The sequence below is a fragment of the Scedosporium apiospermum genome (assembly GCF_000732125.1).
Source record: "Scedosporium apiospermum strain IHEM 14462 chromosome Unknown SEQ_SAPIO_0044, whole genome shotgun sequence".
In the NCBI taxonomy this organism is placed as follows: domain Eukaryota; kingdom Fungi; phylum Ascomycota; class Sordariomycetes; order Microascales; family Microascaceae; genus Scedosporium; species Scedosporium apiospermum.
Window position 1 is genome coordinate 83,279 of NW_015971745.1, and position 27,829 is coordinate 111,107.

Genomic DNA, 27,829 nt, shown 5'->3' on the forward strand with positions numbered 1-27,829 from the left:
TTTCAGCCATGTAGAGGATTTTACTTTGTATGTCCTGCATTGAGACCCACTCACACGCATGCTTTCTATCTGTTGCTCAAGTTGCTCTCTCTCTCTCTTCTCTCACGCACGCTCTCGCCTCTCAGGCTGCCAAGCGGCCCGGTCGATCGCTGGCAAGATTCCTGGACTTACACCAACCTGCCCTATACCCCTCTTGCTCGATGGCAAACCCTATTCGCTTTTCTTTGTGGCCTACTTCCGTCTCTTTTTTTCTACTTGGGCGCATCTGCTATCGAACCCAATCACCATGCATACATTGCGCAGGGTTGTCTCGTTTTGTGTGTGTATTCCCCTCTTGTCCTAATGGCCTCGCGGCGTGATATCTCTTACGAACATTTTCTATATACAAGCGCAAAATAGTCACTACCCTATTTCTCGCTCTTTCCTGTTCACCCTTCTATCTGCTACCCTGTAGGGGATAATGTTAGCCTTCAGTATGGGGATCGACCGACCAGGTACCGACATAGTTGCACTCACAACTGGGTTTAAAAGTTTGGTCGAATTAGGAACAGCACCCAGAGCTAACTACGAAGAGGAAGAGGAGGGGTGAGAGAACTGCGGGTGCATCGAGTATGCAAGCACGACGACCCCTGGTCATCCTTCCTGCGCACCACTCACCACTCACCACTTACGTGTGTTGGTGGCAGAAGGCCTTCCGGTTAGCTTGCAACTCTGATGTAGCCGTAGCTTGCCCAAACTCGTCTGTGGGTAATTGATTGCTTCTCTTCCTGGTGCCTTCTGCCGCATTTGAGTTCTGTGGTTTGCATGTATGTTATATATATCACGACATGTTCACCGACGAGGCTTTCGAATGCGTCTAGTCCTGTACTTATTCATGATCTTTATTATCACCTCGCTTTTCCCCCGCCCGCCACCCCATCAAGCAACCTGCCCATTGAGAACTGGAGACGGGGGGGAAGGAGACTTCAAGGTCCAACATCAACTTGTTCCACCTTCGCTGAGCGCGCCGGCCAAGAATCACTCACCTTACATTCCAGCTTTCCGCCCCCACACACCTTCGCCGTCCTCAATACGATCACCTCGAAACTCTCTTTCTCCTATTTTAACCATCACGGACACCCCCTGCGGGCAGATGTCGGCGAGTTCAAGCTTCCTTCGAGGCTTAGTTGTCTTCTAGAACTAGGACTACTTCTGGACGACAGCCATCGCTGCCAAAGGTGTGATATATATAAATATATATATATATATATACATACTCTCTACTCCGCCTTCATCAGTACAGTCTACTCGAACGAGATCACCCCAGTCTTACACCTCTTCTCCACACACATTCTTCGCAACAATGAACCCTCTAACGTTATCTCCCCTCCCCATGCACTCTCTGCTAGAGATGGACAACACCGAGACAGACCTCGAGGAAGGCCTCAGTCTCTCTGTCTCCGGGCCCTCTTCAATGGGAAGCAACTTCTCGACATCTTCATCAATGTACGACTCCTTGAGCCCGCCGTCTGGCCGCTCAACGCCTCAGAGGCCAGTCGAATTCAGCACGGCATACAGCAACACCATGCAATTTGATTTCTCGTCTCCGCCAACAGCCCACGGCACCGCTTATATGGGCCACGCATTCGAGCATCAGATGGGCCGCGCGACCTACATGGAGGGCTCCTCGTCCGAGGGCTACCCGCCAATTCGAGCCAGAAGGAACTTGTCCGAGTCTGACGCCTTTGGCGGATTCGATTACAGCACCTTCCTGGAGTCGCCCATGACTCAGACGTTTCAAGCCCAGGTTTCCCCTTCGTACGGAGGAACACTCGTCGATACTACTGAGTTTCGATCTCACTCGTTCGACACGTCCCAATTGACCAGCTCGACAGTCCGCATGTCGGAAATTGGAGAAATGGCACCCTACCCCATCATCGACAGTTCTCTCATCCGCAGGACACAAGTTCTCTCTCTCGGCCGGTCTGACTCGGAGCTTGGGGCCTCCCAGACCCTAGTATCCCCGGTCGACACCATATCATCTCCCGAGATGGAAAGTGATGACACAATTACTCCTAGGCGCAGGAGGGCCTATGTGGTTAGGCGCGCCGCCCAGCGGTCAGCGGCCCGAAGGGCCAGGCAGGCTTCGGGTAGTGGGAATAATGGAGAGTCTTCGCTTGGGCCCATCGAAATCAGGAGAATCAGTCCTGGCGGCAACAGGTGCGAGTTCCCAGGTTGCCATAAGGCATTCAACCGAAAGGAACACCTCAAGAGGCACGAGTCAACGTAAGTCTTCTGATGCTGCCTTCCCTCCATTTGATTCCAGAATAATTCGTATGCTAATAATTTTCCTCATATATAGGACCCATCAAGGAGTGAGGATTGAATGCCCCTTCTGCAAGGAAAAGAGCGAAAAGCCATTCAACAGACACGACAACTTCAAGCACCACATCGGCATCCACGCCCAGCCGCGGAACCACGGCCGGGTGGAATACGTTCCCGAGGCGGCGGCCTACTACAGAAAGCTCGTCGCCGCAACCAAGCCCCGGAAGCCAAGTAAGAAAGCTCTCAAGGCAAAGCTATGAGAAGACGATCGACAGACTTGATTTCTTCTCATGACACCTAATAATGCCCTTTTTTTCGTTTGCTTAATCTTACGCGACATGATGCGGTATGGCTGGGGGTGGAATGTTGTCCTTTTTGCGGCCCTTTTCTATCTTTTGGTTTTGCCTGCTATGTTCAGATTCATATCTTGATGGATTACGGCCCCCCTCTTAATTTTTATTGCAATGGATTGGAGTTTTAATGTGTGTTATAACATGATCGACAATGTGGTCACTTTTGTTGGACCTGTGGGTGCTGTTTGCTTCACCAACACTCTTCGTTTTTCTATTTGCCGCTGGAGGATTAATTCTTTACGGAATCAAACTGAAAACGAGAAATAAAAATGGAAACAAAAAAGAAAAAGAGAAGAAAAAAATTGAGAAAAGGAACCAAAACTGACAAAAAAAGGGAAAAAAGGGTAGCTGCGAAAAGGCGGCAATAGAAACCCGGAATGTAACTTTTATTTTTCTGGTTTAGCCTACAACTACAACTTAACTTACACCTTAATATCCAAGATGAAAATTATCATCATCGCTGACCGTTGTACACTTATTGCTTGCTTCGAAGACACTTTATCTTGGGAGGACGACAAGTGCACTACCGACAAGGCTGCATGGGCTCCCATGTAAGCGCGATCACAGAGCGGGGGTCATTGGGGTGTCAATGAGGCTCAAAGCTAGGGTTACCTGGTCAACGGCTTGCGGCAGCCAAGGATAAGGGACCTTGTGGGAAGCTTGAGTTGGTGGCAGGTGTCTATCAATCCTACGCAGTACTACTGGAAAAGGAAAATGATGGGTCGGGTGGTAAGCTTGTGCAAGTTTGACAGGTCTCTCTGGGGAGGTGGGGAGCGGGGGGAGAGGTTGGGGGGACACAGCCAAGGACAGAGAGGAAAACGGTGAGCGAGGACCAGGGTTGACAGGCAACGAAAGTGGGAAAGAAGCGGCGGGGAGGGTTGTGAGGCGAGGACTGGGTTTCTTCGGATGAGGTATCGATGTTGGTTCTTCATTTGGGGGGGTGGTGTGAGATAACCAGTTGATAGGCAATAAATTCCTTCTTGTGCACCGGCCCGAAGATCGACGAAGAGCCGAACCAGAAAAAAAGAGGCGAAGGAGCAGCAAGAACGGGCCATGAGCAGATTCGCAGACTCTCTTTCGAAGATTTCGTCCATAATTGGTTGTTATGGCCCATGTCGCGGACTCGGCTCTCTGAGAGCAAGCTCTTGCGGGCGTTACATTCCTCCGCGACGAATCAGCGCGGACCCGACAGTATGGAATCCTACCACACCAAGCTGCAGATTAGACTTTTGTTAGCTCTTTTCGTATTGAGGTTTGCAAGGCGAGAGGAATGTCCTGGACAAGGGGGTCGTCTAGCTGGTTGGAAGACGTGACGGAGGAGGAGGGGGGATGCTGGCATGTTGTGATTGGACGTGGCCGAGGAGGGAAAACGCCATAAGCCAGACCAACATACACAGCGCACACAGCCTACGGCTTGCAGGGGTGGCTTGGAGGGTCGCCTGTGCTTTCTAGTAGCTGCATTTTATTGGAAGATGGGAGGGTTGGAATGATTTTTGTGGTATTTATTGGATGGTGATCGTCTAAGAAGTAAAGCGCGGATATGATACAACCCGGCAAAGCGATATTGCAACGTCCCTCATGTCACTGGGAATGATATGTGACCACGGCAATAATTTCACAGTTATCCTCGTCCCCGTGACTGTTGAAGCGGCGTGTCCGCGGCCCGGGCGGTTATGCGGACGTGCTTTTCCGCCATCGAATCTTACGAGTTATTAGTGATGGGGGAAGAAAGGAACGGCGAAGAGGGAATACCGCTCTTGTCGACATGAGGATGATGTGACGGCGAATTCTTGTTCTTCTTCTTCTCTCTCTCTCTCTTTTTTTACCCTACTTTTTGTACTAGTAGTTTCTCTTCTGAATCTGCGTTGGCATGCGGGTACACAAAGAAGGTGTGTTTGTGTGGCTGTGGAGCGATCAGCGTACAATAAAGAGGAAGGACAACATTGAAGTCGTGGAACGTAATAGATGTAAGTCCTTTTGGAATGGCTAAAAATGGATGCTGTCCCCGACTCAAATTCATGATAAGTAGAATTGTGCAACAGTGCAGCTCGTAAAGGTCTCGAGGGAAAAAAAAAAAAGAGGAGAAAAGGGAAAGAAGAAAAAAAAAAAAAAGTAAGAAAATAAAACAAGAAAATAAAGAATCCACGGCGCAATAGTATAATGTGGTTAGGCTGGGAAATATTGGTGAGCGTTCAAGGATTGCCGGTCGGGGAAAGGACAAACTAGAAGGTACAAACAGGCACAAGGCCGAGGTGGATGGTGGACAATGTGGACGGTGTGAAGGTGTAGAGGTGTGAAAGGTGTGAAGGCGCAAGCAGATGTTTGCTTAGGTGGAGGTTGTGGAGGTTGATACGGCATTGTGTGGAAGGCGGAAGGGGGACCAGGGGCCAATGTGAAGGATACAGGACTTACAGTGCTTGTTCACCGACCGCGACGCCGTCAGGCAGCTTCGAGTGTTTTGAGTATGGGCAATGTGGTGGTATTGGCAGTGGTGGTCTTGAGTGGGCCTCGCCTGGACCCCGGTCGGTCGGACTCTGAGTGCCGAGCGCGGGGGGCTCGGGTCCGTGAGAATCTAACTGACAGGGACCCTGACGGTTACAACCAGGCTGAACTTAAACTGCCCGCTGGGACGAGCGACATGAGCGGGAAGAAAAAATAATGGCAAATAACGACAATAAGAATAAAATAAATAAGAAATAATAAAATAATAAAATGAAGAAGAAACAGACACGAAAATTGATTCTCTGCGTGGGTTTAGAGCATAGAGAGGGCTGCTGAATTTCCGCTCTCTGTCTTAGATCCAGGCGCTCAAGTTGACAATGGATGCCAAGACCTGGTAGGACTTGATGTGTAAGCGCACCTGACGCCATCTGCTGTCCTAAAGTACAACTGTACAAGGACTTCCCCAATTTCGCCCACAGCCTCGCCAGGCAAGATGACGCTCTCGTGACTGCGCAACCCAACTCCATCGAGGCCGACGGAATATAATCCAAGGCCATTTCGAATCTAGAAGGGCTTGCAGTTGAACAGCTATCCGTCGTCCATCTCTATCTCGGGGCCATTCTGGGATCAAAAGCCATCCCCCATGGTGCATTAGTTGTTGCATAATGCACATGACAAACAATGTATTATGCTGCTTCTGCCACACTTTGGATAACGATCTAGCGTTCTCTTCCTCCCTTCAGCCACGAGTCTAGGCTACGTCGAGCACGGCATTGCTGTGACGACAGCTCTCTTTTTTTGACCCTTTCCCCTCTCCGTTCCTTCTCTGTCGCTTTGCCGTGCCTCACAAAGACGACACACCAGAACCACGTTGTTCTAGTGTTGGTTGGAAGCAAACATCTCGGCGCAGTAGGACCTTACCAAATCAGGACTCCCCCTCCACACCCAAGAGGTATTGGGGTGTAACGCGGTGAATGTCCTATTTTCGGCCAGCCATGGCAGAGGCCGCCTCAGATGCTGGCCTAGGTCCGCCTTCCTACGAGCAGGCCATAACTACTGGCGGCCAGGGTTGGTGGTTAGAGCTGGTAGCGCCTTATGTCTCGGTGGGTGACTATCCGAGCCTGTGCCTGGTTAGCCGTCGTTTCTACGACGTCTTCTGTCCTAGGCTGTGGAAAGATCCTCTGGTTACGGTGAGGATTTTGGGGCTAGACCCAGGTAATGGTTCGTACTACGATACCTCTTTCCCATACACTTCATGCTATTATTCTGTTCATCCCTGCCAAGATAACCCCATTCATTCAACTTGTTCTTTATTGCACAAAATTACATTCCGCAGATGATTGAGATGTGCCGAGTACAACGGCTGCTGATATGTGACATGTGCCCCAGATTTCGCCTGGTATATCTCGTTTATGTTTACACGGGCCCCTAGAGCGAGACTATCTACTCGTCGATACGTTCTATCCCTTGACTTTAGTCATTTTGCAAAGGCCGCTTACCATTTTCGTTCCAAAAACCCCATCTCAGCAAGCCTCAGCACGCTTCCCAGTCTATTTCCAAACCTAGCATGCATCATCTTCGATGGCAACACGGAGATAGACACGACACGTGTCTTCAAAGGTGGCTTATATCCTGCGAGCAACCAGGGGCCCGTATTACTTAGCCTTACTAGATGTGAATCCTATCTGGAATCGAAAGCTTTCGAGACCCAGTGGCCACTTCCAGTCAGGTATCTCGATGTTTCTGGACTTCCGGGATCAGTGCGTCCCCTCGTCAAGGCAGCTGACCGCTTTCCTCGCCTCCGCGTCCTGAAAGCAAGGAGACGGGAGTTGGTGGCTGCAGATGCCTCTAACCTCGTAAAGGCATTTGCAGGAAGACTTTGGAGTCTCGATTTGAGCGATAACCCTCTTTCGGATGCCGTCCTACTAGCTCTGAATCAGTTCATGACCGCGAGCAGCTCTTCCCTGCGGACGGATGGCCATTTCGCGGCAGAGGGAATGCTTGACTGGCCACGTTGCGAGGGCAGCGATGCGTATGGACCATTTTACCATATCAAGGAATCTGGCTTTAGCGATACCTTTTCCCACGCCAACCGGTACCTGGCTGACCCTCCGACCTACCCTCCTGGCGAGTTTCACGACGGAAATCATCGGCCCAGTCCCGTTCGAGCCAACGGCCGCACCCCGATTAAGAATGATTCAATAGAGTTCCTGAAACAAGCTCTACTTGGAGATGATGCGCCCGTCGATGCTGCCTGTGCGACCCTCTCCGCTGCCCGCATGAGTCCTGTTGTGCTCAGCCACCTCCACCTCTCTAATACGAAGGTCACAGCTCTGGGCGTGGAAAGGCTTGTGCGGGAGTCATCTGGGCAGCTAGAGTCTCTCGACTGCGAATCCGCTCGACTCAACATCAATATTCCACGGCACAGCCCATGGCCGAAGTCTACCAGGCTGTACGGCCTACTGGGGTCACCACACATCTGGCGGCCGGTCCTATCTTCGAACCTGCGCGAGCTCAGAGTGCACCATTCGGTAGTAACACAGATCCCTACCATGGAGGCTGAGGGGATGTCCTCCCTGCGTCGCCTCTGGCTCGCTGAAACGAGCATCCGGCGGAGATGCGAGATGGCGTATCCGTTAGCTTTCGTTCCTGATACCAACCCTCGCGTCACATCCCTTACCTTGACCAGAATTCCTCGCCGCTCGTCGGGCCCGCTGATTGGGAAGATTATCGGTTTTCTGAAGGCGGCGTCGATTCAAGAGCGCGCGATCGCGGATGCTACCATATCTTCATCGCGAAGGGCTCCGATGATGCTGAGGGGATTGCGGAATGTTCGCCTCGAGTTTGAAGCGGACCCTATGGATGACCCTGGTCGGTTCGCTACGTCGGCGGACTTGGATGAGGATGGAATTCTGGATTTGAGTCTTGACGCCGTCACATTCTCCACAACAACTTCGGCGTCTCGCAGCAACGGACACCCTGGCTCGGATAGAGCCGAGCAGAGCCCCTGGTTGTCGACGCATCCTGGCGCGGCGATAGCAGACTTCACCCGCTCCAGGGAAGAGTATGTTTCGCATACGCTCCAGTGGAGAGGTACCACCTTCGAAGCTAGGGTCTGGGTAGGAAGCGGCATGCCGAGCTCCAACCCCGCGACGAACGCCTACCAGCAACTGGTCCGCAGCGGGTATCGCCAGGTCGTCGGTGCCGCATCCCCTGCTCACGTAAAGGCAGGGGTGCCCGCCGGATCACTGATATACCTCGATGCGTGGGACGCTATGATTCTTCCCGAAAGAGTCGAGGGCGCGCGTCAGGAGGTTTTGGCGGGGATGAAGGATGTTCTTACGGAGCTGAAGAGATATCGTGTTAGTACGAGGGAGGCGTACGAGAGGGAGAAGAGGAAATGTGCGGGGCTGTCGGGACAGGTTGGGCTTGGGGCGCCGCATTATTTCTTTACGGGGAAGGTTGAGGTTATTGTGAAGGATAGTTCTACGCACTATCATGCTTCGGAGTATTGGAGATGACTGCCACGAGTGTGATAGGGACAAAGGTTTTGGCTCTGGGTTATAGGTGCTTCCTGTTTATATCTTACATACCGCACGGCGTTGGCAAATGAGTTTCCTTGGCTTGTATGTGGGAGGACACCGGCTTGGATATATATATAATGATTATCAAATGACCAAATACGCATTCAAATGACATACTTTTTTTCTTTTTCTCGATTTCCCTCGTCGTGGGGGTAACGGACAAGATCAGGATCCCCCGCTGGCTGCATATGGTCTCTCTCAACGGCGCAACGTTGACATTCGCGCTATCATTCGACATTCCGAAGCAGCTCTTGCAAAACCTACCGCCGAAGCCTGGCAATCAGCCCTATTTTATTACGAAGTCACGCGCCTTCTTCACTCCTTCTCGCCCGCTGAGATGCGAGCCATGATATGGGCCCAAAGCATGTAGGTTCCCAAGAGTCCTCCCCGTCTTCACAGAAGCTCTCCCGACGTCGTGCGAGGATTGCATGAATGTCGGAGCTAGTATCCAAGGGAAGACATTGATGCAAATGGATACACGTCCATGATACGGCTACAAACTTTGGGGAGGAAGCGCATTCTTGCCGTCCCCTGGAGGTTCAGTCGCTCTAGGAAGAAGAAGTCTGTCCCCGACAGTGCGCGATAAGAACAACAACAATCGCGTCATGTGTTCTACCCCAGTCACGGGCTCTGAGGGTAGCAAGTCGAGTCTCAGGGAGGTTTATACATTTCTCTGGGAATCTCTGCACTCTTCTACGAAAGTAACGCCCAATGCGCTTGTCGTCGTGATCCTCGTCGATGGAGAGCCTCTGGCGAGCCCACGGCGTGGCAAGAAAAAAAAAAAAAAAAAAAAAAAAAAAAAAAAAAAGCAGTCTGTATCGATTACGACGCGGAGGCCATTCATGTTTTCTCGCGGGTCTGAGTAGAGGGGACGACGGTGGCTAGACTTAAAGCGGCGCTGTGCTAGGCCACGGCGGGTTGCAGATTTCAAGTGTGGACGCGAGCTTTTGGTGCTCCGGAGTTGGAGTATTTTATTAGGAGAGGGTTCGCTCAAGTCCGGGGAGGAGGGACTGGGCGAACTTGGGCATTTTATACTGACGGGTAAGAAGAGCCCGAGGATGGATTGGTCCCAGTTGGTTATGGGAATTATCATGGGCATCTCAGCAATTGCCCTCTACATGGCGTGGCATTTTGATCCTTTTTCCCCCCTTTTGGTCCAGGATTAGTGTTTTAGCATTTTCTCTTCCCTTCGGACTTTATAATCTCAAGACTAGAACTCAATCCTCGGGGGATTAAGTCTTAAGTCCTGCTTGCACTGAAGCGGCGATGTTCTCTTCTCGGACTTGCAATTCGAGGCGACCTTTCCGCGAGTTACGACGTCGTATTAAGGCAGTGTGGCTTACATAAGGCACATTCCAACACCCAACATTTCGAGCTCCGATCCCGCGCCATCCTCAACTCTTGGTGCCAATGCAATTAGATCGTGAAAAGAGAAAAGGTATCCGTGACGCCTGCTCCCCAATTTCTCTCGGGACCCAGTTGAATCAGAGATATTCAGATCCTGCATATTTCTCCCTTAACTAGAGTCCCAAACCGCGAGAAGCTGACTCCGGGCGTTCCCTCCCTACCTAGAAGTTGGACTCAACCCTTGAGCGACGATGGCTTCAACCAACGCCGACGCGGCCATGCGAACCCGCATAATCACCCACATGAACAAAGACCACCATCGCTCCCTCTCCCTGTACCTCCGTCACTTCAACAAGCTCCCCGCTCGCCGCGTATCCTCTCCACCCACCATGAAAGACATCACAGTCTCCGCCATGACCATCCAGACCGCCGACGGTGCAACTCACACCATCCCCTTCGACCCGCCCATGTCCTCCCTCTCCGAAGCCCGCAACCGCGTCGTCGAAATGGACAAGCTCGCCCGCGCGTCTCTCGGCCTCGCCGATGTGGACATCACAACATATACGCGACCTCGGGGATTCGACTCCTTCGTCTTCGGAGCCGTGGTGTTTTACTTCCTCTGCTTCTTTACGCTACCGTGGGCCGTGCAGGGCAATCCGATCTGGGAGTTTTGGAACGTGGTTTTCCCCGGCGGCGCGGAGACGTACCGGTGGGTCGTGAGGACGATTTTCATACCTGTTTTGGGGATACATCTTTTTGAGATGGCGCTTTTGGAGAGGACGAGGTTGAGGAAGTATGGGGTTGAGAGGGGGACGGGGGTCTGGTGGTTGTGGATGGGGAGTTGCTTTTTTGAGGGGTATCCTGCTTTTAAGAGGTTTGATGGGTTGGTGAGGAAGAAGAGGGAGGTGAAGGAGGGAAAAGGGCGGTAGGCCGTAGGTTCGTCATATTGTATTGAGTTGGTATTCAAGCTGTTTTGACATCTTGGGGGTTAGGGAGGGTTAAAGTTGTTGATATCAGTAGTGAATTGAAGAGTTAGTGGAGCTCTTGTTCAACTCTCTTGGCTCTGGGCCAGGTATAGCATCTTCAATTGATACAATTCTTGGGATTATAGACTACAATGCTCACCTCAAGTTCTTGATGAAGCGAAGTGGACCTCATTCGTGGAAGCTTCAAAGTACTTTGTTTAAGTACTTTGGTACCTCTGTACTTTGCGTCTGTTTGTGGCTTATGGTCTCGAAGTATGTGGCTGGTGAAGCCAAGCCCCAGATGACAATAAGACACGTGACGTCTCTTCCCGAAGTTTGGCAAGTTTCGTTCCCACAATTTTGGCAGCACCGCAAAAAACCCTACGCCAATTGGTACGTACCGCCGCCTACCCACAACCCATAATCTTTTCTGTCAAGCAGAAGGCTTTGAATTTTCCCCCCTTCGAAATATCCCCCTCTCATTCCTCTCACATAACAACCACCGACAAATCTCGATTGCCCTTTTCCGGTGACCGCATCCATCAGGTTCGTATGGCCCAGTTTGGAATTGGTCTATCAATGCTTTATTGCAATTAATTCCCCCTTTTACGAGAAAGCGAGTGTCTGGCACTTTCTTGCTGGTTGCTCGCCGCTCAACCTCCCAATCCTGATATCCCCAAGAGCGAAACAGGCTTTGGCTAACTCTTTTGCAATCATCTTCGATCTACAGACACCGCAACCATGGGTATTTCTCGTGACTCCCGCCACAAGCGCTCCGCCTCCGGCGCCAAGCGAGCCTTCTACCGTTCGTGAATACCCAAAATCCCCCATACCATATACCATACCCAAAACACCGAAAGCCCGTATGGCTTTCTTCCTCCGCGAAGAAGCAATACGTTCTGACCTCTGTCAACAGGGAAGAAGCGCGCTTTCGAGGCCGGCCGCCAGGCTGCCAACACCCGTATCGGCCCCAAGCGAATCCGAACCATCCGCACCCGCGGCGGCAACCACAAGTACCGAGCCCTCCGCCTCGACACGGGCAACTTCGCCTGGGGCTCCGAGGGCTGCACGCGCAAGACCCGCATCATCGTCGTCGCCTACCACCCTTCCAACAACGAGCTCGTCCGCACCAACACCCTGACCAAGGCCGCCGTCGTCCAGATCGACGCCGCCCCCTTCAGGCAGTGGTACGAGGCCCACTACGGCCAGTCCCTCGGCAGGAGGCGACAGAGGGCCCAGGCCGCCAAGGAGGGCAAGGAGGCCGGCGAGGAGGTCAAGAAGAGCAAGTCTGTCGAGAAGAAGCAGGCTGCTCGCTTCGCTGCCGGCGGAAAGGTCGACCCCGCTCTTGAGAAGCAGTTCGAGGCTGGTCGTCTTTATGCTGTCATTTCTAGCCGTCCTGGTCAGTCTGGCCGCTGCGACGGTTACATCCTTGAGGGTGAGGAGCTCGCTTTCTACCAGCGCAAGCTCCACAAGTAAATTAGGGAAAAAGAATTGTTGGGGGGTTGTTTGTTGTGTGTGTGGCATAGTTGAAATGAGAAGATGATTTTCAAAAAAGAGGCACATGGCACGTTTTCTCCCTTTCTCTTGAGTCGAAAGACACTTGTAAGGAAGGAAGAAGATTACAAAAAGGGATCACTCGGGTTTTTTCTGGCGGTGTTTTAAACGGCATTTTCTTGTCTCGGCATTTAACAAAGGAGCAAGGGCGTGGAAATACAAAAATACCAATTCAAGTCAAGAAAACAAGCTTCCTCTGCCAAAACGTGTACTTTCTTCTCGACCTAGGCTAGTGATGATGAACAAACGAATTCTTAACTTTGCTGTCTTCTTAATCGTTATCATACAAGTTGGAGGTGATATTGTGGATTCGTGGGCGTAACTTGACATTTTTCGGTCGTCACTTTCGTCACATCGCTCACATTGGCAGAGAAAGCGGGGAAGAAAAACACAATTATCAAGATCCGTCTATTCTTTGATTCTGTATCGGCCTGTGAAGCTCGAACAACGAGAACCCCATTAATCTACAAACAAGATAGGAGAAGTAGACGAAAAAGGACCAATTTAGAACTCGAAGGAGAAAAAAAGTGTAAACGAGCATACAAAACAAAGCGAGTCCGCCCATAGTCGACTTTCCCTTCCCTCATCGTGCCTCATAACCACCTCCTAAACTTCCCCGTTCCTTTTTTTATAATTCTTTTTCCTTTTCGTTTTTGATGAAAGCTGTGTGGCTGCAGGTATCATGGCAGCGTGTAGTAGCTTCCACTTGGCTGGCGGGTGGTATGTATACTTCCCGAAGGCGGCCTGCACTCCGCTCCGAGAAGGAGGAAAATCGCATTGGTGTGGGTAGGTAGTGTAGTAGAGAGAGTGCCAGTGTTGCTTGTCGTGGAGGCTATTTTGGAGAGGCTGGGGGTTTGAAGGGTATTGTAGAGGTGGCTTGTTGATGTGTTTGGTGTGTCGAGGGCGAGAGTTGCTTTGTTCGGAGCGAGACAAATTTCTCTGAGGACCGGTGCAGCAAGGCAAAGGGACTCGCCTTGCTGGGACGTAGTTGTCGACGTCCCCAAAGAGCTTGCCACCGCGCTTCATCTCATGCAGTAATACATGGTGTTGAAAAAGAAAAAAAGAAACACAAAAATCAAACAGAAACAGAGTCCAGTAACCCCAGTGCCAGTCCTTGCCCACCCCTGCGATGCGTAGCCACCAAAAATATCTCACCCTCATTCCCCCAGTGTGCTGCTTCTAGATCGCAACACCTCCGCCATTCTTCGTCCTCCTCTTTTCTCTAACAGTGAGCCAACCCATCTCTTTCTCTTCTTCTCTCTCACCAAGTTTTGTGCGCCGTATATGAAGGCAGGAATGTACTAATGTATCCGAATGTTGTTGTGGGGTATTACGCGAATCCGAAGTAGTCGCTTCCGGCAGTGATGGCCTTCAGCAATTGCTTTCGGAGCATGTCATAGCTCTCGTACTCGGGGAGGTCAAGTTCTAGAAAAAATCAGTTAGCCAGCTGTTAACAGGCAACAAAAGAATAGCAAGTATCCGGAGACGAGGAACAAAACTTACGATTGAAGCATGTGTGAGAGCTAGGCAGGCGTGTCTTGTTGCCGTAATCCCGATGGATATTGAATCGGTTGATTCCATTCATGCCTTCAAGCTCCTTGAATCCGTTGAGCGGCACCTTACTGGTTCCGGTGACGAACTGCAGCAGTTTCGCGCGCTCCTCCTTATCGAAGGATCGGACTGCTCGCCAGAACCACTGGATCTGCGGAGAGGACGCTGTGTAGTTGTGGTACTCGGTGTTGCTCTTCCAATCGTCGACGTCGATGTCTGGAAGACCCGAGATGAGAAGTTCGAGCTCCTGCTCGTTGAAGATCGAGATCAAGTCTGCCGGAATGATGTCGTGGAAGCCCTTCAAGAAGTGTTCCATCTGCTCCTTAACCGAGTTCAAAAGCTTGTGCTCGACGACGAGGCGCACGTATTCGTGCTTGTTCTCCTCCGTGACGGGGATGTTGCGGCCATTGGGGATTAGATCCACGGTATTAGTACGACCGAACTCGTCGTCCTCGAGTGAGAATGTTTCGGTGATAATCTCGGTGATGTCATTGTCAAGCATCCACACGAGCGACTTGTAGTAATCAGGATCGAACGACTCCATGTCCTTGACCGATACCGACTTGCCCAAGATGCGCTTGTAGACAGCGCGGCTGAAGTAACAGTCGAGCAGACGGCCTTCGTAGAGGGCCTTGCCGATGATGCGGCCAATGAACTTGAAGAATCGGAGATGTTCGTCATTGATGCCGCTCAGCTTGTTGGGGTGGAACGTTGTGCGGTCGGACGACACGGGGATGAAGAGCGCGTAGTTGGGATCGAACATCTGGCGAGAAAGCACCTGGAACCACTCTCGAGTGACGCCACCAGCATCGACACCTTCCTCGCCGTGGAAGCGAATGTTGAGCTTGCCGTACTTCATTTCATCGCCGCTCTTGAAGTAGAGTGACTTGAACGAGTCGTGGAACACGTGTTCACGACGGACAGAGAGCTGCAATGGCTGGTATGACGTGCGGCCGTGAGCGTTGGTTCGAGCATGGATGCTCCGGCTGAAGTAGTTGCGCTTGTTGTCGAACTCGAGGACCTTGGGGTTCTTGACGAGTAGCTTGAAAGGTCCTTGCATGAGCTTGGGGTTATTGCGGACAAGCTCGTTGAGGATTCGACGATGCTCCTCGGTAAAGGTGAAGAAAAGGCCAGCCATAGGCGACTCGGGAGGTGGACTAGAAAGCACCATGTCCTTTCCAACTTGCGACTGGGTGGACGGTTGTAGGGGAGCGTTGGTCGCGGTGTTCTTGCACACAGCCATCAAAGACTCGATAAGGGGCAGGAGAATCGTTGCGACGTTAAGCATATTCTCACGCTGCCGAATAGCGACGAGGCATGCACTCAGTTTCTCCCACATCGTGGAGAAGGTCGGGTGGTGGTAGAGCGTGGAGATGAGATCTTGCTTCTCGGTCTCCCGGCTGGTTGCGCCGCTTTGGTCCTCACCCTCGACCTTCTTGGTCTCGAACAGATGGTCAAGAGCAGTAAGCACGCGCAGCAACTTGTTTTGCTCCGACGCTCCAGGAGAGAATTTGGCAAGTGCCACTCCCTGGATCTCCGTGCCGGAAGTTGCCTTGGTGATCTGGGGGAGAAGCTCATCCAGATCCGCCACGATGTTCTTGCTCAGGGCTTGTGCCTGTTTGACCAACTCCTGTCCGAAGACTGCCTTGGCCCCTGGGATAGCGGAGAGGTTCTTGATAGCAGCAATGGTATTCTGGAATGTCTTGGAGCTGCACTCTCGCGCCACAAAGATCTTGATGACCAATGTGAGGTTATAGTTGGGGATGACGGGGATCTGCATCGTTCGCGGCTTGGGCTTGCTTGGCTCCTCCTTCTTCTTTTCCTGCAGAGTCGAGCTCCCGGCTTCGGTTGGCTTCGAGTCGCTGGCTCCGCCAGGTTGGCCCTCGCCCGCCGCGGCGGCGGAACCAGTTGCCTCCTCGGTCTTCTTCTTATCCTCCTCCGCCTTGGCCTCAGCCACCTTCTCTGCCTCCTCTGCTTCTTTGCGTCTACGCTCTAGGTTCTGAAGTGGGAGCGTAAGACGGTTGAGAAGGTCGGCCAGTAAGCTCATGATGTTGGAGCTTTCCATAACAATCTCTCGGTCGAGGAGGCTAAGGAGAGAGTTGATCGCGTACTTTTGAGCTTTGCTCTCCTTTGCCTTTGACTTGCGGCTGAGAGTTCGCTTAACAGAGGAGCCCACGATATCATGCTCAGTCAGGAACAACCAAGGAATATGGAGGTTTTTGCTTGACAAATCGACCAAGAGGTCGAGGCATTGCTGGACAATGAGAAGTGGAGAGATCTCCGAGTGCGTCTGCGTCTGAGCTGCGGCTACGGCTGCCGAAGGTGTAACGGCCGTCAGGCTTCTCTTAAGGCTCTGTGGGGTTCTTAGATCGTTACCCTCCTTATCCCGCGGCTTCTTGGCTTTCAGCGAGAGCTGGCCAAAGCTTCGTTCGATTGCATCCATGTCCGTGCTGCCGTCCTGGAGGATTTGAAGAAGGGTGCTGATGACCTCGAGGCGGTTTTGTCTATTCTCGCAGATATCGGCAAAGATGCTGAAAAGATAAGCTCGGGTGTGGCCTTGCTGAACGATGAACATGAGGCGAAGGAGCGTAGCCACGCCGGACTTGTCAAGCATCTGAACAACCGTCCTCCTAGCAACCTTGTCACCTTGTTCGCCACCTGCGATACCTGCGGGCGCGCCGGGAATCGGAGGGCGTGAACGGCCTGCAGTCATGATGTTGGAACCCCGTACGATGCCGTGACGAGGAGAATTGGCACGCTCGGCAAGGGCACGTGCTTGGGCAGCCATCTCCGGTGGTAGTTGATCCAGAATTTCGTCACCCTGCTCTAGCAAGACTTCATCGCGAAGTTCGGGGGGCAGTGTCAGTAAAATACTGGCCGCATCCATGTCGGCGGCGACTTGTACAATGCCGGCGGACTGATTCTGTCGGCGCTGCTCCTCATCGTTTCGACGCCTCTGCTCTTGGCGTTCCTGCTGGATGATCTCGATTCGGAGTTCAGCAGGTAAGGCATCAAGGAACTCCTGAAACACCTCGGTCTGCTCGCCAGTGGCAGAACTCTCTTCACGGGCCCGCGACCGACGGCTGCTAACGGTCTGTGCAATGACCTCCTCGCGGAACTCCTCGGGCAACGCAGCGAGATAATCGGGGTCGATTCCAAGCTCGGTAACATCGACCTCTTCACCCCGGATTGTGGTGACAACACGATTCTGAGACTGAGCCGGCTCGTTCGTCCTGGAGGTCTCGGCAGCGGCGCCACCAGTCTCAACTCCCTCCATAGGTTGGGGAGCGGCGCTCTGTTCAGGTTCGTTGGCGCCGGTCCGGTCTGTGCTACGGGTAGACGGCGAAGCAGACCGCGACGAAGGGGCGGAGGCCCGAGCTTCTTGTCTCTGCGATTCGGCTGCAGCACTAGCAGCAGCAGCTTCGGCGGCTTCGGCGGCTCTTCTCGCCTCCTCAGCCTTCGCCTCCTCGGCCTTACGAGCCTCTTCAGCCTTGCGGGCCTCCTCCGCCCTCTTTAGTCGCTCCTCCTCCTCGCGCTTGAGGCGCTCTTCTCTCCGCTTCGCCTTCTCGGCATCGTCCTTCTTCTTTTGTTCGATGGCAGCGGGAGCCAGTAGGTGCAGGATCCGTGGGGCGAAAAGCTGCGGCATCCTGTCGGAGATTCGTGAGCCATGTAGTGGGCCAAGAAGCATTGTGCCCTCCTCGTCATATCGCTCTCGAGTGAGCATGGGAGAAAATGAAACGGCCTGCTGGGGATCCGTGGTTGTCGAGTCGCGGTGGCCGGATCCTCGGTGATCGCGGGAGGAGATGTTGAATTCATGTCGGTCTCTACGTCCATCGGTGAAGATTGGAAGGGGTCCAGTACGATCACGGCCGCCCGCCCAAGAAACATGGGAGACCTGAGGAATGGCGGCTATAAGGTCATGGAGAACGGCAATCGGGCCACCATCGCTGAACCCACGTCCAGGCGCGAAAAAGTCAGATCGGAATCGAAGAGCAACCGAGCCCGGATGAGTACCAGGATGAGGAGAAGCCTCGCGGCCAGCATTGGGGCGACGAAGGAGAGGGTTCGTGCCATCGTCCCCGTTGCCACTAGAGTTCCCGGCTCTGGCATTGCTTCGGTGAAGGTAGCTATATTCACCAAGATCACGGCCTGGTCCAAGTGTCCACGTAGCATCGAAAATGTTCCCTCGGTTTCGATGGCGACCGCCCTGACCATGGCCAGGGAAGTCGGGAGGGTGAACCATGAAGGTGTCCCAGCCCAAGGCGGGTGGCATCATCGCAGGAACTAGTTGAGGATACTCAACATCGTGGAAGTATTCGTCGTCCTCAACATCTTCGTCGTCTTCGTCGTCTTCATCGTCTCGACCATCGTCGATGTACCCGTCCCCAACATCATCCATATCATCAGGGTCGAAATCAGGCCCGCCCATAACGGCCCGGGTAATGGTTCCGAGAATTTCTCCATCGGTGAGATGATGGTGATGATGGTGGTGGTGGTGATGGAGGTCGTCTTCATCAAGCTCAGGCTCTTCAACGTCGTAGTCGAGGGCGTCATCGTCCTCCTCTTCGGAGTCAGATGCGCTCTCCCATTCGGGGTTACCGTCATCATCCATCAAATCATCTTCTTCAACAGCGATGTGGACCCGGTCTTCCTCCTCTTCCATGTCATCGGAGTCCATCTCCTCATCGTCGTCATCGCTGTCTTCGTCATCAATGTCGTCATCATCCATGTCATCGTCATCGTCTTCATCGACAATAACTTCAAGGATGGGGTCACCATGGAGGCCCTCAATCGGTCCCATATCACCGAGTTCTTCATCTTCGTCGCTGACATTATCCTCATCATGGCTATCCATCCCATCGTCTTCATAATCCATCTCGTCGCCGTAATCGTCTTCGTCATCATACCCATCGTCGTCTTCATCTGTCCCCAAGTTAGTACTGATTTTTGAGAATACTCTCTGTAGTTAGTCAATTATAGAAAAGAGGGAATAGAATCTTACCCTCGTCTTCATCAGAATCATCGTCTGAGTCATGAGGCTCCAACATGCCGAGGGCAGAGTGACGGTAAAGGTCGGGAGTCTCCTCACGCTCGTCCTCGAGGTCGGAAAGTGAAGAAGCCGACGCAATCTCGTCATCAATATGCTCTGGGTGTGAGGGCACTTGAATTACATTGGAAAGACTGAGCTCCTTGGCAGTGTCGGTGAGGACCTTTAGAACTCGGAGGATGTACTTGATGACCCTCCTTACGCCGGGGTACTTTAAGTCGATTTCCGCAATCGACGACGTCAGCTTGTCCAAGTAGCCCTTTTCGTACATCATGCGGCGCAGTTGGGTGTAAGCATGTGGGCCAAGCAGTGATGGTGGACGTGGCGGTCCGTGGTCCTTGTCCCTGTCACCAATAATCTGGCACATCAATTCAGCAAGGGATTGCATACGAGCGTACCGTAGGTCGAGCGACTCATCGGGTGTTGAAGCCCTTTCGTAGGCCTTGAGAATCGTGTCGAGTACGAACTTGCGCACGGAGATGAGGTCCGGGTCGTCGTCATATTCGAATCGATCCTTGTTTCGCTCATGGGGCTTCTCGCCAGTCTGGTTCACGAGCGCGACTAAGACGCTCTGCGCGCGGGCGGCGGTTGCAAGCTTCTTCTTAGCTGCGAGGCTGTCGGTAGCTGCACTTAGACTGTCCTGACAGAGAAGATCGATGAGATAAATGAGGATACTCGATCGCGGTCTAACGGGAGTATTTCCCAACAACGGTGCGCTCCTCCTGAAGTTGAGGAACTCAATCTTGGTGCGGTTATAGCTCATCAACAGCTCAGCGAGAGAATTAAGCAGGAAGCAGCGGTAAACAAAGATAGGATGCTCCTCGGACTTGAATGTTGGCTTCTGCAACTTCTTATCCTTGCCCTCGGTCACGGAGCCGTCATCCGTAGTGGCAGGGGATGGGACATTGTCAGCAGCAGCAGGGGTTTCTGACGCCTTCAAGTCCTTCATGGCTGGTACACTCGAGTCTTTATCATCAACCTCGCGGTAGTTCAGAAGTTCACAGAGTAGGAAGTGAACAACGCCATCGGGGTTCTCTACCACGGGCCATTTGGATTCCTTGGGTGCATCGGTCATTTCCTTATCGCCAGCTTCGGTGGAGGGCTTAATGTCTTCCCCAGGAGCCGTAGTTGATGGAGCTTCGTTACCGTTCTCACTCTCCTCGGCGGCAGGTGATGTGGCGGAGGGGCTCTTCAACGCGAGCGGATTACGGAAGGTCAGGCAATCGCTCGGCACCCACTGGTCAAGCTTCAACATCTCAGCTGAGGTGTCGACAAACATATCGGGAGCTCTGAGCGCGGCACCAGCGAGGTTGGTGATGTAGGTTTTCAGGTCACGTCGTTGACCTCGCTGCGAGATGTCAATCTGGTTCTTGATTTCGGCCCTGAGGATCTGCCGCGTGGTTTCTTCGTCTTCAACGATATGCCTTAGGATGACCATGATCCAAGAGTTGATCTTGGAACGGTTAAGCCTATCCGCCCCTAGAATAGAGAGTTGTTTGACCATAACGAACAGCCTCTGCAAGTTCTTCTTCTCGCCCAATTGTTTGGCCAGGACAGCATCTCTGGAGAGGAAAACAAGAACTCTGAGAGCAGCGGTCGCAAGAATTTCGTCCTTGCCGATTCGTGGGAGAATATCTAGAACAGCATCCAAAATTTCCTTGCACTCATCCGTGGTAACAATGAATTCGCGGACGCTGAAGACGGGAGACGTGATAGGCTCATCGTCGGACTTCGGGGGGGTCCACTTGCACTCATGCGGTTGGAAATCATGCTGAAGAAGGGTCTCGATCACCAAAAGGATGTAAGGGATCCAAGGAGGGAGTTCCTCGTTTGAAACCTTCGGAGGAACCTGGAGAAACCCTACATACTCCTCAACCTTTTCGCGGAGTGTGTCGACGTTGCATTTGAAGAACTGCTTCTCCTGGAGAAGCAGGGCGAGAAGGTGCGCAAATGAAGCGATGCTCTTACCATTGGCAGCCTTGTCTTCGTCGTCAAACGCTAGTGACGACAGAGCATTCGCCAAGGTAGCGCCAACTTCCTCGCGTACATCGTCGTCGTTCTTTTGTCGAAGTACCATCGATTTTATCAATTCTGATAGGTCGATTGCCGCGCTGGGATGAGCGCGCAATACGTCCAAGGACTTGTCAATCAGGCCATCTCGGAGCTTGTCACGAAGATTATCAAGTTCCGTTTTTGGGTTGCTTTGCTCCTCGGCGGCCTTGTCATCAGATGAGGCATCTGCAGGCTGCTGTTCCGCAGCACCATTCGAACGGGACGCAGATTCTCCAAAGGCCGTGTCATCGTTATCCTCCGTAGCCTGAGAAGAGTCATCATCATCAGCAGGTTCCTCGGCGACTTCGGCGCCAATATTTTCTAGCTGGAGCGCATAATCGATAGACATGGATTCTGCCGTAGAAGCTTCCGCATCGGGTCGGTTCTCCTGGTTAGATGGCTCAGCTGAACTTGGCGTGTAGGCATCCCCGGCGGGGATGGGATTCCGGGGACCTGCGACGCCAGCCTGGTGGGCTTTACAATAGTCATTTGCCGCGCGGGCGTCTCCATTGGCCCGGTAGAGAGCCTCCGCAGCCAGATCCTCCTCGTAACCTGCCTCGACGAGTCTTGTGACTTCACGCCTAAGGTGTCCCCAATCAAACGGATCTCGGGTCGTCTTGAAAATCGACGTCTGGAACTGTGAATGTGAGTTAATAGGAAGTTCTGACGAGGGAGAGCTGGGTGGTGCTTAAAACAACCTACCTTTTCACCACGAGACGAGGGGGGAGTCTCGTATTCAGCAGTGGAGATGAGGTTAAGGATGTCGACTACAAGAATAAGGGTTTGATCGGAAATCGTCTCGACCAAATCCGATTGCCACAATTCGTCGATCACAGGCAGTACTAAAAGCCGAAGCTCAACAACGAGCTGCTGGGTTAAGGGAGTATCGCGGACCCTGTCGGTACGGACCTGCAGATTGTACTGGCTCGCGGAATCGGTGATATATTTTCCGTTGACAATCAGAACATAGAGGTCCAGGATTTTCTTCACCCCAAACGACGCAACCTTGGCCTTGGTAGAATCCTCACCGCCGTCGGCGCCGGCGGTAGATATCTGTCGAATGAAGGCCCGGAACATACTGTTGAGTACATCAAAACCACCCCGCTCCTTGAAAGCCAGGAGTACGGGCATGACAAGCTGAACCGAGGAGCGTTCGGACGCTCGAGACGTATCGATGAGCATCTCGTGGATGGTGTGCATCATGATGATCCAATAGTGATAATCCTTAGAGGTTGGCTCAGCAGTATTGACGGACGGCTCAAGGTAGTCTAAAACCGACTCCGCCAACGCCCTTGCAACATCTAGATGGCGAGGACGCAACTTGTCTCGGTCGCGGCGTGGAAGTAGTGCTTTTCCGAGAGATTGGAAAAGGGGATAAGCTGTCGGCATCATCGAGTGAAGAAGTAGCCGGAGTGTATCATAGTTCTTGAATCTGATGCTGGACATCTCGGTCGGGGTGGGGCCCAGAGTCTGGTCGCTTGCTCCAGAGACCGTCAAATCGGGCGTCTGTTCGCTATTAGCACCGGGAGCACTGCCGGGGACCGAACCGGCAGCGGATGTAGGGAGCGTTGCGGGCGCTGTGCCTTCAACAATGTCCTTGTCATCGGCCCCCGAAGTTGACGCGCGCCGATTAGATGACCAGTGGCGAGGTACTAGACCATGATGAGCAGATTCTTCGAGTAGGCTGGCTCTTAGCAGCGGCCCAAGAGACTGGATCAAGGCGACGTAGTAATCAAAGACATTAACAGGGTGGAGCAAGAAGTTATTCGATCTGGAAGAAGACGCGAAACAGTCGCAAAGCGTCTTAACAAATGTCTGGGTATTGAGAAGCGCCCGTGCAATATCGGAGCCCTGCGCCATCTTCTCCGCCAGGTCCGACGTCCACTTCTCAGCCATAGAAGGGGTCACTACGAGATCAGTTTGCAAGAACGGCGCGAAGTAGGCATCGTCTCCGTTTGCTCCCTTCGCTAGAGGACCAAGACGGCCAATGGCAGATTGAGTACGACGGAGAACGGAGGGAAGTGCGACCACTGGCGTATTCTCGACCAGGCCAGAGATAACATGCTGCAATGTCCTCGACGCAGGGTGTTCGCCAAAGGTATAAGCAAGACTCGGCGACTCGGCGATGTCGAGTAGCAACTCAATACCGCCCTTGTTGATGAATGCCACCTTGAGGTTCGAGTTGCTAAGGTAGGTCGTCAAGAAGTTGCACAGGGCGTACACGAAAGGCTCAAAGGCAGGAAGGTCATTCTCCGAGTCCGAGCTGTCATTGGCGCCACTCGTTTTGCTGCCCACATCTGCCCGATCCGACATTTCGATATCCGAGTCGTACGTCGGCGCGACGTTTTGAGGCCCAGAAGGTGTCTCCAATACCCCAAGGTCCGCTACGATATCCTTGCTTGCCTGAACAGGTTTCTGCATGGTACTGAGAACCTGAAGCTTGACACCATACTTATCTACCCTTGCTTTATCCTTTCCGAGGTGACAAACCCTGGCCACCATGTCAATTGCTGCGTTCGCAATCGGCGTTCGAAGAGCCGGGTGATGGCGGGCAAGCTCGTCAAAATGACGCCCGAGGCCACTAGCGGAATCGTAGTCAGAGTCCAGACATCGAACATGAGCCGGGCTTTCAAAAACTTCGAAATAGCTCTCGAACACCCGAGACGCGACGACCATCCTCAACCCGGAGTTGTTCAGGCAAATGGCGTTGAGAACGACGGGAATAATGGAGATAGCCTCAAAGGAAGGTAAAGTGTTGCCGGCGGTGGGAGACGGCCGCGATGCTTCCAACATCTCCGCGGTTGGCGGGTGTGGTCGATCGTCAGCATCCAAGATGACAGGAGGAACATCGGTGGAGTCAGGGCTGTCCTGCTGGTCATCGGAACTTCCTGACTGGTTTCCTTCTCCAGTCTGAGAAGCGTCTTGTTGGATGGGCGGGACAGGACGACCCGTCACGGCAGTGAGGAAGGCAGTAATAAGGCCGGATTCCGAGATGGCAGCGAAACTTGTTGGGTCATTATTGATGAAATCGCTAAGGATGGTGCTCGCACTAGTCCATGGGTAGGATCCAAAGCATTTTGCCTGCTCGATAACAGTCCGCAGACTTTGCAACAGATCAGACTTGTCCGCCAAGTTTCGGAGTAACCTGTCAGCGTTGCCACCGTGACTATACCAGTTAGACATGATATGATGGATGAATCTCAGGAGCGACCTCAATGTTTGATGATGGTAAAACGGTATGTCATAATCGATGACGCTGGTGTGAAAGTCGGCACCCGTTCCGAGGCCCTCCTTCATTAAGCGGCACGAATCTTCAACGGTTACCACAGTCAATTTGGCTACGGCATCCAAACCATCGGCGCTGAAAAAGGCTTCCAAGCCATGAGAATACGTCCAAATCAAGGTGTCGAGGAACTGAAGGATGGCGGGGTGGTGACGCATGGCGATGTTGGATCGAAGACCAAGAATCTCGACTAGGACGTCCATCAGGCCAGACGATAGCATCTCTCCACCGATCTTCATGCCCGGATTCGCAGTAAGCTGGGACGCCAGGGAGAATAGGTTGCTCCTCCACTCGTCGATATCGGTAAGGCGATCCTTAACATCAAGCGGCTCATCCTCCTTCATGCCAGCGACGGCAGTTCTCATGACGTAGAGTAAGATACCATGGTTGACGGTAGCATTGAGCGCAGAGACAACATCCGCAAATCGACAATTCAGACCTGAGAGTGCCTCTAGGAGTGAGAGTGCGATGGACTGCAGCGGAATCGGCACTGGAACGGAACCATTGGCTGTCGGATGAATAAGGTCGGCAAGCTGGTAGGCGAGCTGGAATCGCCGCGTCTCGTCAATGTCATGTCGAAGTACCTTTTCCGTGAAGACGGGCTCGGGATGGATGTTGATCAGGTTGAGGATAGCTAGCAACCGCACGGCCAAAGCCTCTTGCCTATCTTCCTTGGAACCTACGAGAGCCTTGGCGATACGAAGTCTGTGCAGAAGTTCATAGCTTGAGGCCTTTGGCAGGTCAGGGGGGCACTGCGACATGAGGATGTGGAGGGGAGTTGATTTAATAGCAGCTTCGGTGACATCGAACGTCTTCTGGGCCGACGACCTTCCGAAGTCGGTGCCGAAACCAGAACCGCGGGCAGGTGAGGGAGAGCCATCGTCAACCGCCTGAGAACGGCCAGCCTTGGGCGATGGAGTATGCATTGACGAGCTCCTTCTCAAGGGGGTTGGGGTACCGGGAGTGGAAGCGAAGCCATGACCAGGGCGACCCGTGATCCTCGCCTCACCCGCAGCAGACTGGGGATAATAGACGATTTTGACGTCGCCCCAGCCGTTCCACTGAGTGGCATCGGAGGAGGCAACAGCCACCAAATCATTTGCATACATAGTTGCCGCGTTCTTGGCGTGGCTCACTGGATGCGCATGCTCCTTGCCCTTGGAGGAAGAGCCCGGTGTAGGGGCTGGCGGGTATGTGTCAGCCAGGCTAACGATTGGTGTCCGGACAAACGGCATCGCCAGTTGGTGCACAGAGTCGAGATCGATATTATAGTGGTTGGCAAGGAGGGCGGCGGTAACCTGCTGCTGTGGCGTATTGCGTCCGAGGCGTTTGAGCGAAGCCTGGTATCGACGGGCAAGCTCCGACCCCACTCTCAGTGTAGCCAACAGCAGGGACATCGAGGTCGTGTTGAGAACATGGTTGAGGTGGGCACTGCTAGAATAAATGCTCCTGTTTCCGCAGTTCTCGAGGAGCATTCGGGTAAAGCCCAAGATGGCTTCCATCAGCTGCCTGTCTCCATCTTGTCCGAAGCCCGCCTCCCGAAGGGTATCCACATTCCACGTCTTGCCATCACCGGCATACTCGAGACCCACAGGAACATTTAGCAGGAGATCGGAGGCGAACTCCTGGGTCTGAGGGCCTTTGTCGAGATTATAGGTGGCAACAAAGCATTCGAGGATATTGTCGAACCTATTTAGGAGGGGGATCCAGTGGAAAAGGTCGCCTCGAGGGAACGGCCACCGAGATGGAAAGTCGGCGAGGACCTGTGGAAGGAGAGGAAGTGGCGTGGAGACCGCCGACTTGACGAAAGCCTTGAGCCAAGGAGACTATGTGTTGGATCCAAATGTTAGCATAGCCTCTAAGAGGGAGCGCACCTGCGTAGTGTCACGATGAGGGGCGGGGAGGGATGGATGGCGATGGGCAGAAACGGAACATACCTGAGTCTCCTTATGCTTGGCTTGCATCTTCTTTGTGATCTTCCCCATCTTTGTAGTTGACGCGGCCGAGCCGCCGACAAGGAGAAGATCGAACGGCTACTTCCCCCACCACTACTACCAGAGAAGAATCAGTTCTGGCAGCAGCTTCGCCGAAGTTGAGGGACGCCCACGAAACTGGACGGCTCCCTTCAGGAAAAAATGATTCGGTTAAGCGCGTCGCTGAGTAGGAAAGGGAAAGCGCCGGCGAAGAGCTCGTTGTGGAGAGTTAACGGTTGGGTAGGCGCGTAGAGACTCGGGTTGATTGATGTCCAACTCGGCTAGGTCTCTGACAGCGAAGATGGCGAAAGACGGGCGAAGAGGAAAATATCGTTCGATCCGCGGATGAGGGAGCGGACTGGTTGACTTTTCTCGGATGGAAACGATTAGGGTATCGATGGATGACGGTGAATCCTAGCAGGACTGGGTATATGGGACAAGAAGAAAAAAAAAGGAAGGGGGACGAAGGAAGCTCAGGAAGGTGCGTTCGTGGGGCGAGTGCAGGTCGGCCTATGAACAAAACGTCACCTAAGCGGAAAGGCTGTCTCTGGGATAGCTCAACCACCAAAGGTAGAGCTCGACAGCTTGGGAGGAGGGGCAATGATGGAAAATTCGGTTGCCGTCCAGTCTATGCGCAAATACGATCTTCAAGGAAAAGAACAGCGTATGAGGCGATAAGGGAATGACAGACGGAAACTGAAGGGGTATGTGTGGTTTATGTGTTGAGAAAAAGAGGAATGTTTGGTTTGGTGAAGAGGTATTTGGAAAAGTCGTCACCGGCCAGATGCAGGCGTCACAGTGGTGAGGTAAGGCTGGTGGGTCCTCAGGCAGTTTGGGGCAGTTTGGCGGACTGTGTCGACCACAAGGCAGGGAAGGAGCTAACTTGGAAGGCAGATTATTACTGGAGCAGAGGACTGCCGATGGTGGTTTCCAAGTCTGTGACTGGTCCAGGGTAGCACTAGAAGTATCTTGCTTCCTGAAAACTGGGCAATGATACTTTGGGCAGAAACCTGTTGAGCCAGTGAAATTTCGAGGGGCGGATTGCTGATTCATCAAAGCTCTGACCACATTCCAAGTATCGTCATTTGGCAAGGACTGGCAACACAGGCATCTCCGCAAGGAATCAGTTAGAAGCTTCTTTCTAATGTTGTTAACCAATTACTATATTACATGAATTGATATTGATCTTCTTGGTGGTAATTTTTGTAAAAAGAGAAAAAGATCATAATAATAATGTAAAATAAACATCAAAAGAATGAAGGAGAGACCAAAAAAAAAAATAATAAATAAAAATAAAAATAAAAATAAAAAAAACATTCCTCTATAAATAGAGAAGTTGCGCCAAGTGTCATGAAATCCTGTGGATTTCCGCCA

General features: G+C 52.6%; 4 protein-coding genes and 1 pseudogene across 4 annotated transcripts; 4 read left to right on the forward strand and 1 right to left on the reverse strand.

Annotated features, from left to right (window-relative positions):
* Window positions 1-1,342: 1,342 nt before the first annotated feature.
* SAPIO_CDS0885 (uncharacterized protein) lies at window positions 1,343-2,564 on the forward strand (the record flags this gene model as incomplete). Its single annotated transcript, XM_016783566.1, has 2 exons — window positions 1,343-2,265; window positions 2,342-2,564. 2 exons carry the CDS (start codon window positions 1,343-1,345, stop codon window positions 2,562-2,564), a joined length of 1,146 nt encoding a protein of 381 aa, XP_016645840.1.
* Window positions 2,565-6,094: 3,530 nt separating this feature from the next.
* On the forward strand, window positions 6,095-8,620 carry SAPIO_CDS0886 (uncharacterized protein; the record flags this gene model as incomplete). Its single annotated transcript, XM_016783567.1, has 3 exons — window positions 6,095-6,320; window positions 6,489-6,498; window positions 6,829-8,620. The coding sequence occupies 3 exons, from the start codon at window positions 6,095-6,097 to the stop codon at window positions 8,618-8,620; spliced, it is 2,028 nt and encodes a 675-aa protein (XP_016645841.1).
* A 1,661-nt stretch (window positions 8,621-10,281) lies between these two features.
* SAPIO_CDS0887 lies at window positions 10,282-10,959 on the forward strand (annotated as a pseudogene; the record flags this gene model as incomplete).
* A 777-nt stretch (window positions 10,960-11,736) lies between these two features.
* On the forward strand, window positions 11,737-12,471 carry SAPIO_CDS0888 (40S ribosomal protein S8-B; the record flags this gene model as incomplete). The annotated part of the gene is made up of 2 exons (XM_016783568.1): window positions 11,737-11,800; window positions 11,912-12,471. 2 exons carry the CDS (start codon window positions 11,737-11,739, stop codon window positions 12,469-12,471), a joined length of 624 nt encoding a protein of 207 aa, XP_016645842.1.
* A 1,408-nt stretch (window positions 12,472-13,879) lies between these two features.
* Window positions 13,880-26,467, reverse strand: SAPIO_CDS0889 (E3 ubiquitin-protein ligase TOM1-like protein; the record flags this gene model as incomplete). Its single annotated transcript, XM_016783569.1, has 5 exons — window positions 13,880-13,974; window positions 14,053-19,023; window positions 19,103-21,836; window positions 21,902-26,308; window positions 26,420-26,467. The coding sequence occupies 5 exons, from the start codon at window positions 26,465-26,467 to the stop codon at window positions 13,880-13,882; spliced, it is 12,255 nt and encodes a 4,084-aa protein (XP_016645843.1).
* Between the last annotated feature and the right edge of the window lie 1,362 nt (window positions 26,468-27,829).